This window comes from Erinaceus europaeus, chromosome 12, assembly GCF_950295315.1.
Source record: "Erinaceus europaeus chromosome 12, mEriEur2.1, whole genome shotgun sequence".
NCBI classification, from domain to species: domain Eukaryota; kingdom Metazoa; phylum Chordata; class Mammalia; order Eulipotyphla; family Erinaceidae; genus Erinaceus; species Erinaceus europaeus.
Window position 1 is genome coordinate 50,902,079 of NC_080173.1, and position 14,522 is coordinate 50,916,600.

The 14,522-nt window shown below is 40.7% G+C and overlaps 1 protein-coding gene, 1 long non-coding RNA gene, 1 other non-coding gene and 1 pseudogene across 4 annotated transcripts in view; 1 reads left to right on the forward strand and 3 right to left on the reverse strand.

Annotated features, from left to right (window-relative positions):
• Positions 1–6,681: 6,681 nt before the first annotated feature.
• FBXO47 (F-box protein 47) overlaps positions 6,682–14,522 on the forward strand; it is a 33,749-nt gene continuing 25,908 nt past the window's right edge. For both annotated transcript variants that reach the window (XM_007530961.2, XM_060203587.1), the window contains exons 1-2: positions 6,682–6,882; positions 7,236–7,406. In XM_007530961.2, coding sequence (XP_007531023.1) covers positions 6,702–6,882; positions 7,236–7,406 — 352 coding nt within the window. In that variant the 5' untranslated portion in view covers positions 6,682–6,701. The remainder of the gene's footprint in view (positions 6,883–7,235; positions 7,407–14,522) is intronic.
• Positions 9,349–9,441, reverse strand: LOC132542359 (small nucleolar RNA U13; annotated as a pseudogene).
• LOC132542231 (U6 spliceosomal RNA) lies at positions 12,343–12,449 on the reverse strand. The gene has a single exon (XR_009553337.1). It is a non-coding gene; the product is annotated as a U6 spliceosomal RNA (small nuclear RNA).
• The window catches only part of LOC132541945 (uncharacterized), a 32,959-nt gene continuing 31,007 nt past the window's right edge, over positions 12,571–14,522 (reverse strand). Inside the window, exon 3 of the long non-coding RNA XR_009553051.1 lies at positions 12,571–12,591. This is a non-coding gene — a long non-coding RNA (uncharacterized LOC132541945). The remainder of the gene's footprint in view (positions 12,592–14,522) is intronic.

Genomic DNA, 14,522 nt, shown 5'->3' on the forward strand with positions numbered 1-14,522 from the left:
AGAAGCCTGGTTTTTGAGCATTGAGCCCAACCAAGTATGCCACTGCCTGGTCCTTTTCTAGACCTTGGTTACTGGAGAAAAATACCTTTTAAAATGTACTTATTGAAGAAATCAACTTTGTACAGAGTGTGAGCCTTAAGCACAGGAGGAAGACTTAGAAAAGAGGGAGCTATTTTGGTAAACAAGGAGGACATTTTTTTCACAATAAATCTGCTACCCCATCGTCTTTCTCCTCATCCATGCTGAAGTAGCAGGTTTGTTTCTTTGGAAGAAACCAGATCCATGTTAGCCCATGTGAGGTACTTGTGACCATGGGCCACACTGGAAGACAGGAAACTGCAGTTAATCCTGGGCTTGGCAATAAGTAAACATGGATCAAAAAGTAACAAATGAGTGATCACTATAGGTGAGAAAGCTGTCCTAGAGATCTTAGGGGAAAAAAGGGGGGGGGGGTAGGGTGGATTGTGATGCACATGGCTGAGTGAACATGTTACAATGTATAAGGACCCAAGTTGCAGCCCTTAGTCCCCACATGCAGGGGGAAAGCTTTGTGAGTGGTGAAGCAGTACTGCAGATCTCTCTCTCTCTCTCTCTCTCTCAATCTCCACCTACCATCTCAATTTCTGGCTGTCTCTATCAAATGAATAAAAATAATAAAAAGAAATTTTTTTAAAAAGTAAAGGTGCAGAGAGTCCATGTTACCATGATCTTGTCTGAAAAAATAGCAGAGGAATTTGAATTTGATGTGGCTGGCAAGGCAAAGTTCCCCAGTTCTTCTGACTGACTTATTTCCTTTTACTAGTTTTCAAATAAAGTGTAACCTCCTCATACCAGAAAGTGGCTCAGTTTGTAACTTGCATGCCTTGGACCCTGGATCCATCTGCTCTGCTACAAAAGTAAGAGTGGGGGAAAACACTCTGAGGGTTCAAGGTCCCAGATTCCATCCACCACCATAAACCAGAGCTGAGCTGTACTCTAGTGAAAAAAAGAGAAAAAAAAACCGATTAAATAAAACAAAATAAGAGCAAAGAAATAAACAAATAAAATCTTCCTGACCAACCCTTCTAAAGTACACATACATACACCATGTCCTCTTATTTTCTTTTGCTTTGTTTCTTCCATAACTCAGCTCTCTCTGTATAGTTATTTTATTTTGTCAAATTGTTCTGTTTTTCTCATTAGACCAACCAACTCCATTAGAGCAATGTATTCTTGTCATTCTCTGGTGAATCCCTCAGGCCTCCTCCAGTAACTTGCCCGGAGTAGGCCTTAGTAAATAGTTACGGACTGAGTAAACACTAAGTCTTCCAGGGATGAGGGTCAAGCCGGAAAGATTTGGAAGCTCGTCTTTTAATTCTAGCTATCCACATAGACCTAGTTCTGGAGCTCTATAATTTTACCCCTCAAAAAGGGGTAAAGGGGATGTGTGTATATGTGTGTGTATAAAAGTGGCTCAACACTAATAATTTCAAGAAAAATGAAACGGTTTGGAGCACAAGTGGGGAGCGCCGAATTTGCACCCTCCCTACTACACAGGCTCCAATGGCTCCATCCTTCTCTTCTGCACTGAGTAATGGGCGCGCCTTTGGCTTCAGTTCTGGGACCTACACTCTTGAATATTCATGAGGCAGGAGGGGCTATGGGTGCCACATCTCTGTATCATTAGAGGTGTGGCAATGAGTATCCAAAATATTCAAGAGGCAGGAGGGCACTATGGGATCCTTATTTGCATATTCACGAGAGGGCACGTCATTGGCGAGATTTTTGAGGTATTCATGAGGGAGGCGGGCGCGAGGAGGCGGAGCCTCTTCCTCGCGGGGGCTCCTGGGAGGATTCTAAACCCTGCAGGAGGAGGGCGCCCGGGAGGCTGAAACGCAGCTCGCGAAGTGGCCGGAACCCAAGCCTCTTCTTGGCGGGGAGAACCCTGAGGAGACAGTTCCTTTTCAAACTAAGAAACTTGAGGGTGGTGGAGGAAACCCACTAGATCCCATTGTCCTGTGGTTCCTTAGCTGGAGAACTGTCCAAATCTGTGGTAAAAAAAAAAAAGTTGGTTTTCTTTTTCCCCCTCGGTGTTTATCCTTGAGAGAGTGTCATCTTTTTCATGGACTGAGGGGCGAAAGTCACCACGGGGTTGGGTTCCTCTGTTGGCCCGTTTTTCTGTCTCTCTCCGGGTCTCCCGCTCGCCTCTTAGGAGAGGTGTTTGAGGCTGACTCCCGCGCAGAGGCGGCGGGTCTGAGAACTCGGCCACGTCGGGCGGTTTGCTGTGCGGGCGGCTGATCCCGCGGCCCGGAGCCCGACGGGGCCTGAGGCGGCGTCCGCGGGGTCGGCCCGCGCGCCCCCGGCGTGTGAGAGCAAACCCGGCTGGTTCCCTTCGGGGTCTCCGGGACACCCTGCCCACCCCAGCCGCCCTTGGGTGGGGAAGTGAGTCATGACTAGACATTGTTTGAGGTGTTTTTTTTTTTAACTGTGTATTTTGATAGGACAGAGAGAATTTGAGAGGGACCAGGGTTAGAGAGGGAGCGCGAGGCCCCGCTTCGCTTGTGAAGCTTTTCCCCTGCAAGTGGGCACTGAGGCTCGAACCCAGGTCGCTGCTCAGGGTGACGTGCGCTCAAACCGGAGCGCCACCGCCCAGCCCCACTTTAGTGAGGTTTTTGTTTATTTATTTATTTATTTTTATGTATGTATTTATCTTCATGAGAAAGATGAGCAGCATTGAACCTTCAGCCTCTGGGGCCTCAGGCATGAAAGTCTGGCGCGCTGCCATTGCCGCTGCTTCAGGGCCGTGAGAGTTTGCTGGTATTTGAAAGACTTTGAATTTGATCCATTTTTTTTCCCCTCCAGGGTAATTGCTGGGTTCGGTGCCTGCACCGTGAATCCACCGCTCCTGGAGGCCATTTTTTTCCCCTTTTGTTGCCCTTGTTGTAGCCTCCTTTGTGGTTACTATTATTGCCATTGTTGATGTAGTTGTTGTTGGATAGGACAGAGAGAAATGGAGAGAGGAGGGGAAGACAGAGAGAGGGAGAGAAAGATAGACACCTGCAGACCTGCTTCACCGCCCGTTAAGCGACTCCCCTGCAGTTGGGGAGCCGGGGGCTCGAACCGGGATCCTTACTCCGGTCCTTACTCCGGTCCTTGAGCTTTGTGCCATGTGTGCTTAACCCACTGCGCCACCGCCCGACCCCCGAATTTGATCCTTTTTTTTGTTGTTGTTGTTGTTTGGTTAGTTTTGTTCTTTTTTCATTATTATTACTCTCTCAGAAATTTAAATATATATATACTTCTGGTCCCTGAGAGGCAATCAGCCTGTCAGCACCAACTTACATGGCTGAGACGCGAGAGGCTGCAGATTCCATCTCTGTCTCTGTGGAGTGCCCTGGTCTCTTGCACATTGATCATATTTTATTTTATTTTTGACATGTGACTGACACTCTCAAGTCCTCTCCCCCGCCACCAGGTGTCAGTAGTCTCTGGCACCTGCAGGTGCCACCCAACTTGCACTTCACAGGGCAGGTCCGAGGCTAGCTTTATGTATTTCATGGTAGTGAACTGACTTTAAAATGCATACTGTGGAAACTTTACAGTCTCATGAGTTAAGAGACGCATTTTGCAGGATTACATGCAGCCGTTACAACCTATACTTGTAGAGGTGTTATCTATTGGCATGGAAATAAATTCAAACTCAAATTGCAATTGAAAAAAATAGATTATAAGAGAGTGTGAATAATGATTTTTTGGTGAAAAATATGAATTTACATAAAATGTTATAATGGGATGGGGGTAGATAGCATAATGGTTATGCAAACACTCTCATGCCTAAGGCTCCAAAGTCCCAGGTTCAATCACCCACACTACCATAAAACAGCTGAGCAGTGTTCTGGTTAAAAATAAATAAATAAATAAAACTTTATAATGACAGAAGCCAAAATAGTTCAGAAATTGTGTAATGTTATTTATTTATTTTATTAATTTATTATTTTTTTCTGCCTGCCACGGCTCCTGGCACTTATTTTTTCTTTTTAAATTTAAGGTAGGGACAGAGAGAGGAAAGACACTGTATCTATCATGCATGGTCCTCCTATGTGGTGCCAGGAACTGGAATCCAGGTCTTCATGGATCATTGAATACTGAAACAAAAGTGCTATGTCTGCTATAATTTTAAAGGAGGTTATCTCTAAGCAGATAACTGATGTAAGTTGATATATAGCTATTTACAATGAATAAGTAACTGGTTTTGACAGTTTTGTGCCCAAAGAAGATGCTTTTCAGTATTTTTTTTTTTTTTTGCCTTCAGGGTTATTGCTGGGGCTTGGTGCCTGCACCACGAGTCCACTGCTCTTGGAGGCTATTTTTCTCCTTTTTGTTGCCCTTTTGTTGTTGCTGTTGTTTATCTTTATTGTGGTTATTATTATCGTTGTTATTGCTGTCGGAGAGGACAGAGAGAAATTGAGAGAGGAGGGGAAGACAGAGGAGGAGAGAGAGATAGACACCTGCAGACCTGCTTCACTGCTTGTGAAGCGACCTCCCTACAAGTGGGGAACCTGGGGGCTCTAGCCAGGATCCTTGAGCTGGTGTTTGCGCTTCGTGCCATGTGCGCTTAAACCACTGCGCTATCTCCGGACCCCCGCTTTTCAGTATTTTTTGGTCGGATGTATTTGTAACTCTTTGATGAAATGTCTTAGTTGTTACTATGCATATGTAGTTGTACTAGTATGTGCCTATATAAAATATTGTGTTCTCAACTGGAGTCACAGTGATACCAAGTCAGTGATGTATATTGTATATTAAAATAATTACTGTTTAAGGTAAGTAAATCATCAGTGATTTAAATAAGTTCCATTCAGTAAGTTCTCTTTAAAATATTTATCTTTGAAATTAAGTTATTCAGGTCCTGACTGTTTAGTTATTTAGTTAGTTTTAGATAGAAACAGTTTTTTTTTTTCTTTTATTTAAGAAAGGATTAATTAACAAAACCATAGGGTAGGAGGTGTACAACTCCACACAATTCCCACCGCCCAATCTCCATATCCCACCCCCTCCCCCGATAGCTTTCCCATTCTCTATCCCTCTGGGAGCATGGACCCAGGGTCATTGAGGGTTGCAGAAGGTAGAAGGTCTGGCTTCTGTAATTGCTTCCCCGCTGAACATGGGCGTTGACTGGTCAGTCCATACTCCCAGTCTGCCTCTCTCTTTCCCTAGTAGGGTGGGTCTCTGGGGAAGCAGAGCTCCAGGACACATTGGTGGGGTCTTCAGTCCAGGGAAGCCTGGCCAGCATCCTGATGATATCTGGAACCTGGTGGCTGAAAAGAGAGTTAGCATACGAAGCCAAACAAATTGTTGAGCAATGATGGACCCAAAGCTTGGAATAGTGGAGAGGAAGTGTTAGGGGGATACTTACTGCATACTCTAGTGTACTTCTGTTTTCAGGTATATATTTTGCAGTAGTTTATGGATACGTGTGAACATATGCTCTCTCTCACAGAAACTGGTGTATATCTAGGTTTCAGGACTTTGTTAGAAAGTGAACCACCTGAGATGGAATTGAATTAGAGTATACTATGAAAGGAAAGGTCTCACCCGAGTAATGAAGCTGAAGGGTGTCATTCCACACGTGAAGTCTCTGGACACAGTCTGAAGTGAAGCATGTTGAGGTGGCAATTATTGTGTTGATTAGGTTGTGATCGGCAGATGCAATATTATTTGGTATGGATTGGGAGAGGCATACGGGAAAGTGGGCCCTATCCAAGGGTTCCAGAACTGGGGGAAGTAGGGGCTCTATAGAGGAGATGTGAGGTTCCTGCTGTCTTAGGGTTCAAAAAGACAATGGATAGTTAATGTTATCACATTAATTGGTAATTGGGTTAACTTTGAAAAGTCCTTTTGTTAGGGTTTGCTGTACAGTACCCAGTATCTTGTATATAGCTGTGCTATTGGTTGCTTCTGATCTACTTGGTCTAGGCTTTTGAGAGAGTCTGCATATCAATTACACAGCCTATATATTAAAAAGATTCAGTCTGTGTTTTAAAAAACTTCAAGACATACAATGAATTTTCCCCCTCATATTAATTAACTAGTGATTTATATGACTACATTTTTCTATGAGTGTACATAAACACCATTCCCACCACCAAAAGACTGTGACCCATCCCTCCCACCCACTCCCACCCGCCACTGGCCCAGGAAGCTGCATGTCTACCCCTCACCACAGGGTTTTTACTTTGGTGCCCTACAGAAACAGTTTTTGATAGAGACAGTCCCAGGTTCAATCCCTCACACCACACCATAGCAAGAGCTGAGCAGTGCTCTGAGATAGAGAGAGGGAGAGGGAGAGTGAGAGAGACCGACCTGCAGCACTGCTCCACCACTTGCAAAGCTTTCTCCCTGCAGGTGGGGACAAAGCTTGAACCTGAGACCTTGTGCATTGTAAAATGAGGCTCAACCAGGTGTGCCACAACCCAGCCCAAAATTGTTATTTTCTGTGTTTATTTTTGTTACCATCAGTAAGACAAGTAGAACCCATCCAAGTATCAATTTCTTCTTAATTTAAATAGAAACATTTTTCCTTATTTACTGTTGAATGTAAAGCATTAATTCCCCAATAAAGAAATTTAAAAAAAAGAAACATTCTTCCATCTCTATAATTTCCTCTCTTCTTTGTTCATTTTTCTAACCAGGAGTAATTCATCAGAGGAAAAAAAAAAAGGATGGCATCTAGAATAAGTACCAGTTTCACTTTGATCCCCAATCAAAAATACAGACGTAGTAATCGTCAAGCCAACTCTTTTTCCAACATCCTTGATCCAGATTCTCAACCCTCATCAACACTGGGAAATTTTAAAGTATTGCCATTGGAAATATTCCAAATAATCTTAAAATATTTGTCAGGTGAGACCTGAGGACTATGAGTAGGCTAGACATTCAAATATTTTACTTTTTTGTAAGAACTAATTTGACATCTTAGGCTTTGCTAAAATGTTAATGTTCACATTAATTTTATTTTCTAAAGTATGATCATTGTTGGTAAGGAGGGTACAATGGCAATGTGTGATACTCTAACTTGACTGTTAACTCCCAAAGTGTTACTAATTCCCTGGACACTGAATTTAAAACTATTTCAGCATCCCATTTCCTACTTTGTTATTTGTTTTCATTATTAACTAAATTTATAGATTAATAGATTCCACTAATAGTGATGTTGTTGTATTTTAAACCATTCATGTATATTTTTCTTTTGGTAGTGAAAGATATCAGCTTGCTAAGCATGGTGTCCAAAACAGTCAGCCACCAAATTATTAATTATATCTCAACCTCATCAGGAAGCAAAAGACTTTTGCAACAGAACTTTCATATCCTTGAGCTGCCTGGCAGGGGACAAGACCCCAATATACTGGAGCATTACAAATTTCTAGGTAATTTATGTAATTGGAATTGTAATAAGAGTTATACTTAATTAAGGGGCTTTAGTATGCATTTCTATAAGGCCTATAGGAAATGGAATATTTCCTAAAATATGCGTATTCCTATGATGCTTTTACTCTTTGGTGTGAGGACTCCCCCTTTACCATAATCCTAACACTTATTTTAAAAATATTTTATTTATTTATTAAAATATTTATTTATTAATACTTTAATATTAGAATTTTAATATTTCTATTATTTATTTTATTATTACTTTATTATTGTTTTATTTTATGTTATTTTATTATTATTTATATTATTAGTTATATTTATATTATATTAATATTTAAATATTTATTTATTAATATTTTAAATATGTATTTATTATTGTTGTCCTTGTTGGTTTATTGTTGGAGTTATTTTTGTCATTGTTGTTGGATAGGACAGAGAGAAATGGAGAGAGGAGGGAAAGACAGAGTGGGGGAGAGGAAGATAGACACCTGCTGACCTGTTTCAACACCTGTGAAGCGACTCCCCTGCAGGTGGGAGCCGGGGGTTTGAACTGGGATCCTTACACTGGTCCTTGCGCTTTGTGCCACATGCACTTGACCCGCTGTGCTACTGCCCAACTCCATTACACTTATTTTTAAAAAGGAGAAAATGCACTTTAATGTGAATTGTGATTTCATGTGGGTTCAGTATCATCTGTAGCTTATTGTCTAGGTGGCTTACCAGTTTAGGAAACTGATTTGTTGTCTTTGCTTGCTTTCATATGGATTGAATGAGTTTTATCTCTATATCTTTTTTCCCCTTTCAACCTTAATCAAGTCCTTAAAACAGAAATCTCAGCACATTATTACAGAAGGTCACTTATTCTTTTATCAGAAATAATGGTCACCTTTTTATTGAAGCACTCTGTAAATAAATAAAAAATGTTTTATATATTTTTTATTTATTATTGAGTAGAGACAGAGAAATTAAGAAGGGAGGGGAGATAAAAAGAGAGGGAGACAGAGAGACACCTGCACCTCTGCTTCACCACTCATGAAGCTCCCCCCTACAGATGCTTGAACCTGGGTCCTTGTGCACTATAGTGTGTGTGCTTCACCAGGTGCACCACCACCTGACCCCTAAGCTGTTTTTATACATATAATTTCAACTTTCCATTTAATTTTGATGAGGAGTCTTTAGGTGTACTTGATGTACTTACCATTTTCTCATGTTACAATTCTGATCTGATATGGTCATTTTCAGACATTGAAATAGCACTTTCAGAATCCTGAGCTCTGAAAATTATACATTTTAATTTTCTTCTTTATAAAAACAGCAGATGGCCAGTATGGAAAGAACATTACATTTGACTCTATTTTAGTATGAAGAAATTGGTCTCTAAAGGGTATGCAGAGCACCTGTGTTAAAGAAATCAGTCACTGTTGGTTTTTATGGTAAATCACAACCCTTAAAATAGAGGAGTTTGGCATGAGAAAAAGCAATCAACATTCAATGATAGCTTACAGTTCCCCAAGTGTGATATGCCATAAGATAATACTGGATTCTAATATGTGAAAAGAAAACAACTCAACCTTAAAACCAAACACAGATGGGCTGGCAAAATAACTCACTTGGATAGTGTGTTGCTTTGCCATGTGCACCAACCAGGTTTGAGCCTGGCCCCCACTGCCCTGAAGGAAGCTTCTGTGCTGTGGTATGTTAGCCTGCCCCCCCTTCTCTCTCTCTCTCTTTCTCTCTCTCTTTCTCTCTCTTTGACATGCTTCTGTTCCTAAAAACAAATGAAAAAGAACAGAAAAAAAATTAAGCGCAGACTATGTCTGTGTGTATGTGTGTGCTGCCAAAGGATGAACTCTCACGCTCTCTCACATGTGCAATACTGCTGAGTGATCTAGCCCATATCTCTTTTTAATTAATTAATTAACTAATTACTTTTACTCTTTAAGTCAGATGGGTAATGTGCCGATGTTTATGAGTGGCACCTCTCACATATCCACGTGAAAACCCAATCATCACACTTATGAGCTACAAAAGGATCTCTCTCTCTCTCTCCCCTTTATTTCTTTCTTTCCTCTCTTTCTCTCTTTCTCTCTCTCCCTCCCATCCTCCCTCTCCTTCTGAAAGGTAGAAATAGCAAAAAAGAGAAGAAACATCACAACTCTCCACCATCTGGTCAAATTTCCCCAGTGTCTTACATGTTTCTTCCACGTGGTGTTGAGGCTCAATCCCAGGGCCTTGAACATTGCATGCTTTGCTTGGTAAGTTATCGCCCAACCCCAGAAACAGTCTTTTAATGAAAAAGAAAAAAAAAAAAGGGGGGGGAAGGAGGGTTTATATTTAAAACTCAAATCTGATAATGTGTTACCCAAACATAACAACTTCTAAAAATAAGATTCCCGTGGTCCGGGAGGTGGCGCAGTGATAAAGCTTTGGACTCTCAAGCATGAGGTCCCAAGTTCGATCCCCGGCAGCACATGTGCCAGAGTGATGTCTGGTTCTTTCTCTCTCCTCCTATCTTTCTCATAAATAAATAAAATCTTTAAAAAAAAAAAAAAGGGGAGTCGGGCTGTAGCGCAGCGGGTTAAGCGCAGGTGGCGCAAAGCACAAGGACCGGCATAAGGATCCCGGTTCGAACCCCGGCTCCCCACCTGCAGGGGAGTCGCTTCACAGGCGGTGAAGCAGGTCTGCAGGTGTCTGTCTTTCTCTCCTCCTCTCTGTCTTCCCCTCCTCTCTCCATTTCTCTCTGTCCTATCCAACAACGATGACAACAACAATAATAACTACAACAATAAAACAACAAGGGCAACAAAAGGGAATAAATAAATAAAATAAAATATTTTTTTAAAAAAAGATTCCCATAGATGCTACAGAATTATATAGAACAGTTGTGATGAAAAATAAATAAAAGAGGCCAGGTTGTGGCATACCTGGTTAAGTGCACACATCACAGTGTGCAAGGATCCAGGTTCAAGCCCCTGGTCCTCACCTGCAGGGGAAAGCTTCACAAGCGGTAAAGCAGGGCTGCAGGTGCCTCTCTCTCTCTGCCTCTTTTGCTCTCTATCTCTCACTATCTCTATCTAAACAAATAAAAATAAAACAGTTGTAATGTTTAAAAATGAGAAGATAAAAACTAAAAAATGTCATGATATTCAGGTAAAATTTTTCTTACTAAATATTTTTATTTCATTTTTTAAATTTACTTTCCCTTTTGTTGCCCTTGTTTTTCGTTGCTGTTGTAGTTGTTGTTGTTATTGATGTTGTCGTTGTTAGATAGGACAGAAAGAAATGGAGAGGGGAGGGGAAAACAGAAGCGGCAGAGAAAGACAGACACCTGCAGACCTGCTTCACTGCTTGTGAAGCGACTCCCCTGCAAGTGGGGAGCCAGGGGCTGGAACTGGGTGGGATCCTTTCGCCAGTCCTTGCACTTCACGCCATGTGCGCTTAACCAACTGCACTACCACCTGACTCCCCTTACTAAATATTTTTTATTTGAATATACCTACTCTTCTTTTTCTTTATTGGGGGATTAATGTTTTACAGTCAACAGTAAGTACAATAATTCCTACATGCATAACACTTCCCAGTTTTCCACATAACAAATACAACCCTCTACTAGGTCCTCTGCCGTGATGTTCCGGAGTATATTTACTCTTTTTTTTTTCTCTTTTGTTGCCCTTGTTGTTTTTCATTGTTGTTGTTATTGATGTTGTCGTTGTTAGGACAGAGAGAAATGGAGAGAGACGGGGAAGACAGAGAGGGGGAGAGAAAGATAGACACCTGCAGACCTGCTTCACCACCTATGAGGCAACTCTCCTGCAAGTGGGGAGCCGGGGGCTCAAACCCGGATCCTTATGCCGGTCCTTGCACTTTGCGCCACGTAGGCTTAACCCGCTACGCTACTGCCCGACTCCCAGTATATTTACTCTTAATAGGAATATTAATATATTGCCACTTTTGAAAAACAGAATACGTAAAATTAGAGAAAAGAAATTTCCTTCTTTCTCAATTTCTTTTTGCTTTATCAAGAAAAAAAAAGAGCAAGAAAGCATGAGAGTGAAAGAAAGAAAGAAAGAAAGGAAGAAAGAAAGAAAGAAAGAGGAAAAAAATGGTTGTTGGAAACAGTGGATTCATTGTGCAATCACTTAGCCCCAGTGACAACTAAAAAAAAAAAAAAAAAGATGGAAACGATATTTAGTATTATCTCCTCCAAATTGAAAAAAAACTAGTCACAAATACTTAAGTTTCAGAGGTTAGAAATAATTTTTGCTCACAGAAAGTGCCCAGTTTGAATGAAATATTCATCTCTTATTTCAAAATTATCCTTTGGGGGCTGGGAAGATAGCATTGTGGTTACACAAAAGACTTTCATGAATTCCCATATTCAATCCCTGGTACCACCATAAACCAGAACTGAGCAGTCCTCTGGTTTAAAAACTGAAATTCTTTCCTGGATCTTGCATGTCAAGGACATACAGAATTGTGTATAAATTTAATTAATTTTTTTTTTTAAACCAAAGCACTGCTCAGCTCTGGTTTATAGTGGTATGGGGGACTGAATTTGGGACTTTGGGAGCTTTTAGCCATAAGTCTCTTTGCATAACCATTATGCTATCTACCCCTGCCCTGTAAAGATCTTTTTTTGTGGGAGCCGGATGGTGGCGCAGTGGGTTAAGCACACGTGGAGCAAAGTGCAAGGACCAGTGTTAGAATCCTGGTTCAAGCCCCCAGCTCCCCACCTGCAGGGGAGTCAAGTCACAGGTGGTGAAGCAGGTCTGCAGGTGTCTATCTTTCTCTCCCCCTCTCTGCCTGCCCCGCCTGTCTCCATTTCTCTCTGTCCTATCCAACAACGACGACATCAATAATTACAACAATAAAACAACAACGGCAACAAAAGGGAATAGATTTTTTTAAAAAAGAGATTTGTTTGTTTGTTTGTTTTTAAATATGGAACGCTTCACGAATTTGCATGTCATCCTTGCGCTGGGGCCATGTTAATCTTCTCTGTATCATTCCAATTTTAGTATATGTGCTGCCGAAGTGAGCATGTAAAGATTTTTTTTTTAATTTATTGGGGAATTAATGTTTTACATTCAACAGTAAATACAATAGTTTGTACATGCATAACATTTCCCAGTTTTCCATATAACAATACAACCCCCACTAGGCCCTCTGTCATCCTTCTTGGATCTGTATCCTCCTCACCCACCCACCCCAGAGTCTTTTACTTTGGTGCACTATAAAGATGTTTTAAAAGGAAGTGAAATATGTAATTTGGATTATAGTTGTAGGGAGTAGGGCAATAGCACAGCGGGTTAAGAGCATGTGGTGCAAAGCGCAAGGACCAGTGTAAGGATTATAGTTGTCAGAAGTATGTGCTTTGTTTTCTCTAATTTTATGTGTTCTGATTTTCAAAAGTGGCAATACATTAATATTCCTTTTTTTATTTTTTTAATATTCCTATAATAGTAAGTATACTCAAAAATATTTAGCAAGCAAATATGTACCTGAATATCATGACTTTCTTTTTTTTTAATTATTTATTTATTAATGAGAAAGATAGGAGGAGAGAAAGAACCAGGCATCACTCTGATACATGTGCTCCCGGGCATCAAACTCAGGACCTCATGGTTGAGAATCCAATGCTTTATCCACTGCACCACCTCCCGGATCACAATATCATGACTTTCTTTAGTTTTTATTTTTTCTCTATTTTTAAACATTACAACTGTTTTATTTATTTTTTTCATCACAACTGTTTTACATAATTCTGTAGCATATATGGGAATCATTTTTAGAAGTGCTATGTTTGGGTATATAAAAGATAAAAAAGGAAGAGAAAGAGAGAAAGCTGAAGAGAAAGAGAACCAGAACGCCATTCTGACACATGCAGTGAACTGAGCACAAGACTTCATGCTTGCTTGAGAGTCCAACACCTTTATCAATTGCACTGCCTCCTGGACCAACTTTTTTTTTTAATTATATATCTATATCTATATCTATATCTATATCTATATCTATATCTATATCTATATCTATATCTATATCTATATCTATATCTATATCTATATCTATATCTATATCTATATCTATATCTATTTGTTGGGTAGAGACAGCCAGAAATTGAGAGGGAGGGGAAAATAGAGAGGGAGAAAGACAGAGAAAGACAGAGAGAGAGACCTACAGCACTGCTTCACCACTCGCAAAGCTTTCCCCCTGCAGGTGGAGATAGAGGCCCAAACTTGGGTCCTTATGCATTGTAACATGTGCTTAACTAGGTGCACCACCAGCTGCCTCCCCTCCTCCATTTTTTATCCTCCACGTTTTATATTAACAACTTTTATTATTATTATTAACAGCAGGATTGTCATTGGAGCTCAGTACCTGCACAGTGACTCTACCATTCCCAGTGGCTATTTTTTCCTTTCTTTTACCTGATAGGACACAGAGAAATTGAAAGGGGAGGGGAGGGGAGGGAGAGAGAAAGTGAGACGCCTGCAGCACTGCTTCACCACTCCTGAAGCTTTCCCTCCCTGCAGGTAGGGTCAAGGGGCTTGAACCTGAATCCTTGAACATAATCACTTAACTTAGTGCACTACCTCTCAGCCCCGTTTTTCGTGTGAACATGAGAGTAATTTCAAGAGACACTTGAATCTGTTTCCTATAGGATAAAGTAAAGTTGCCTTAACATTGACCTTTAGCAACTACCTTTATGTGTCTGCAGTGTCTCATTAAATTCATTGCTTCTGGAGAGAGAACTCCTTGATCTTAGAATGTTTGGGTACAACTAGATTGCAGGTAGTAAAAATATTTTTTTAGTTTTTTTTTGTTTTTTTACCAGGGCACTACTCAGCTCTGGCTTATGGTAGTATGGGGAATTGAACCTAGAACCTTGTAGTCTCAGGCATGAGAGTCTGTGTGCATAACTATAATGCTATCTACCCCCACTGATAGTAAAAATAATTTATGTGATATTGTTTTTAAGAAATTTAATCAGGTCAATTTTCAAAATAAAGTTTCCCTAGTTATTTTATGTCTTGCTATTATTTTAAAAATCTGAATAGTTGGAGGAGAGGAGAGAGGAGAGGAGAGGAGAGGAGAGGAGAGGAGAGGAGAGGAAG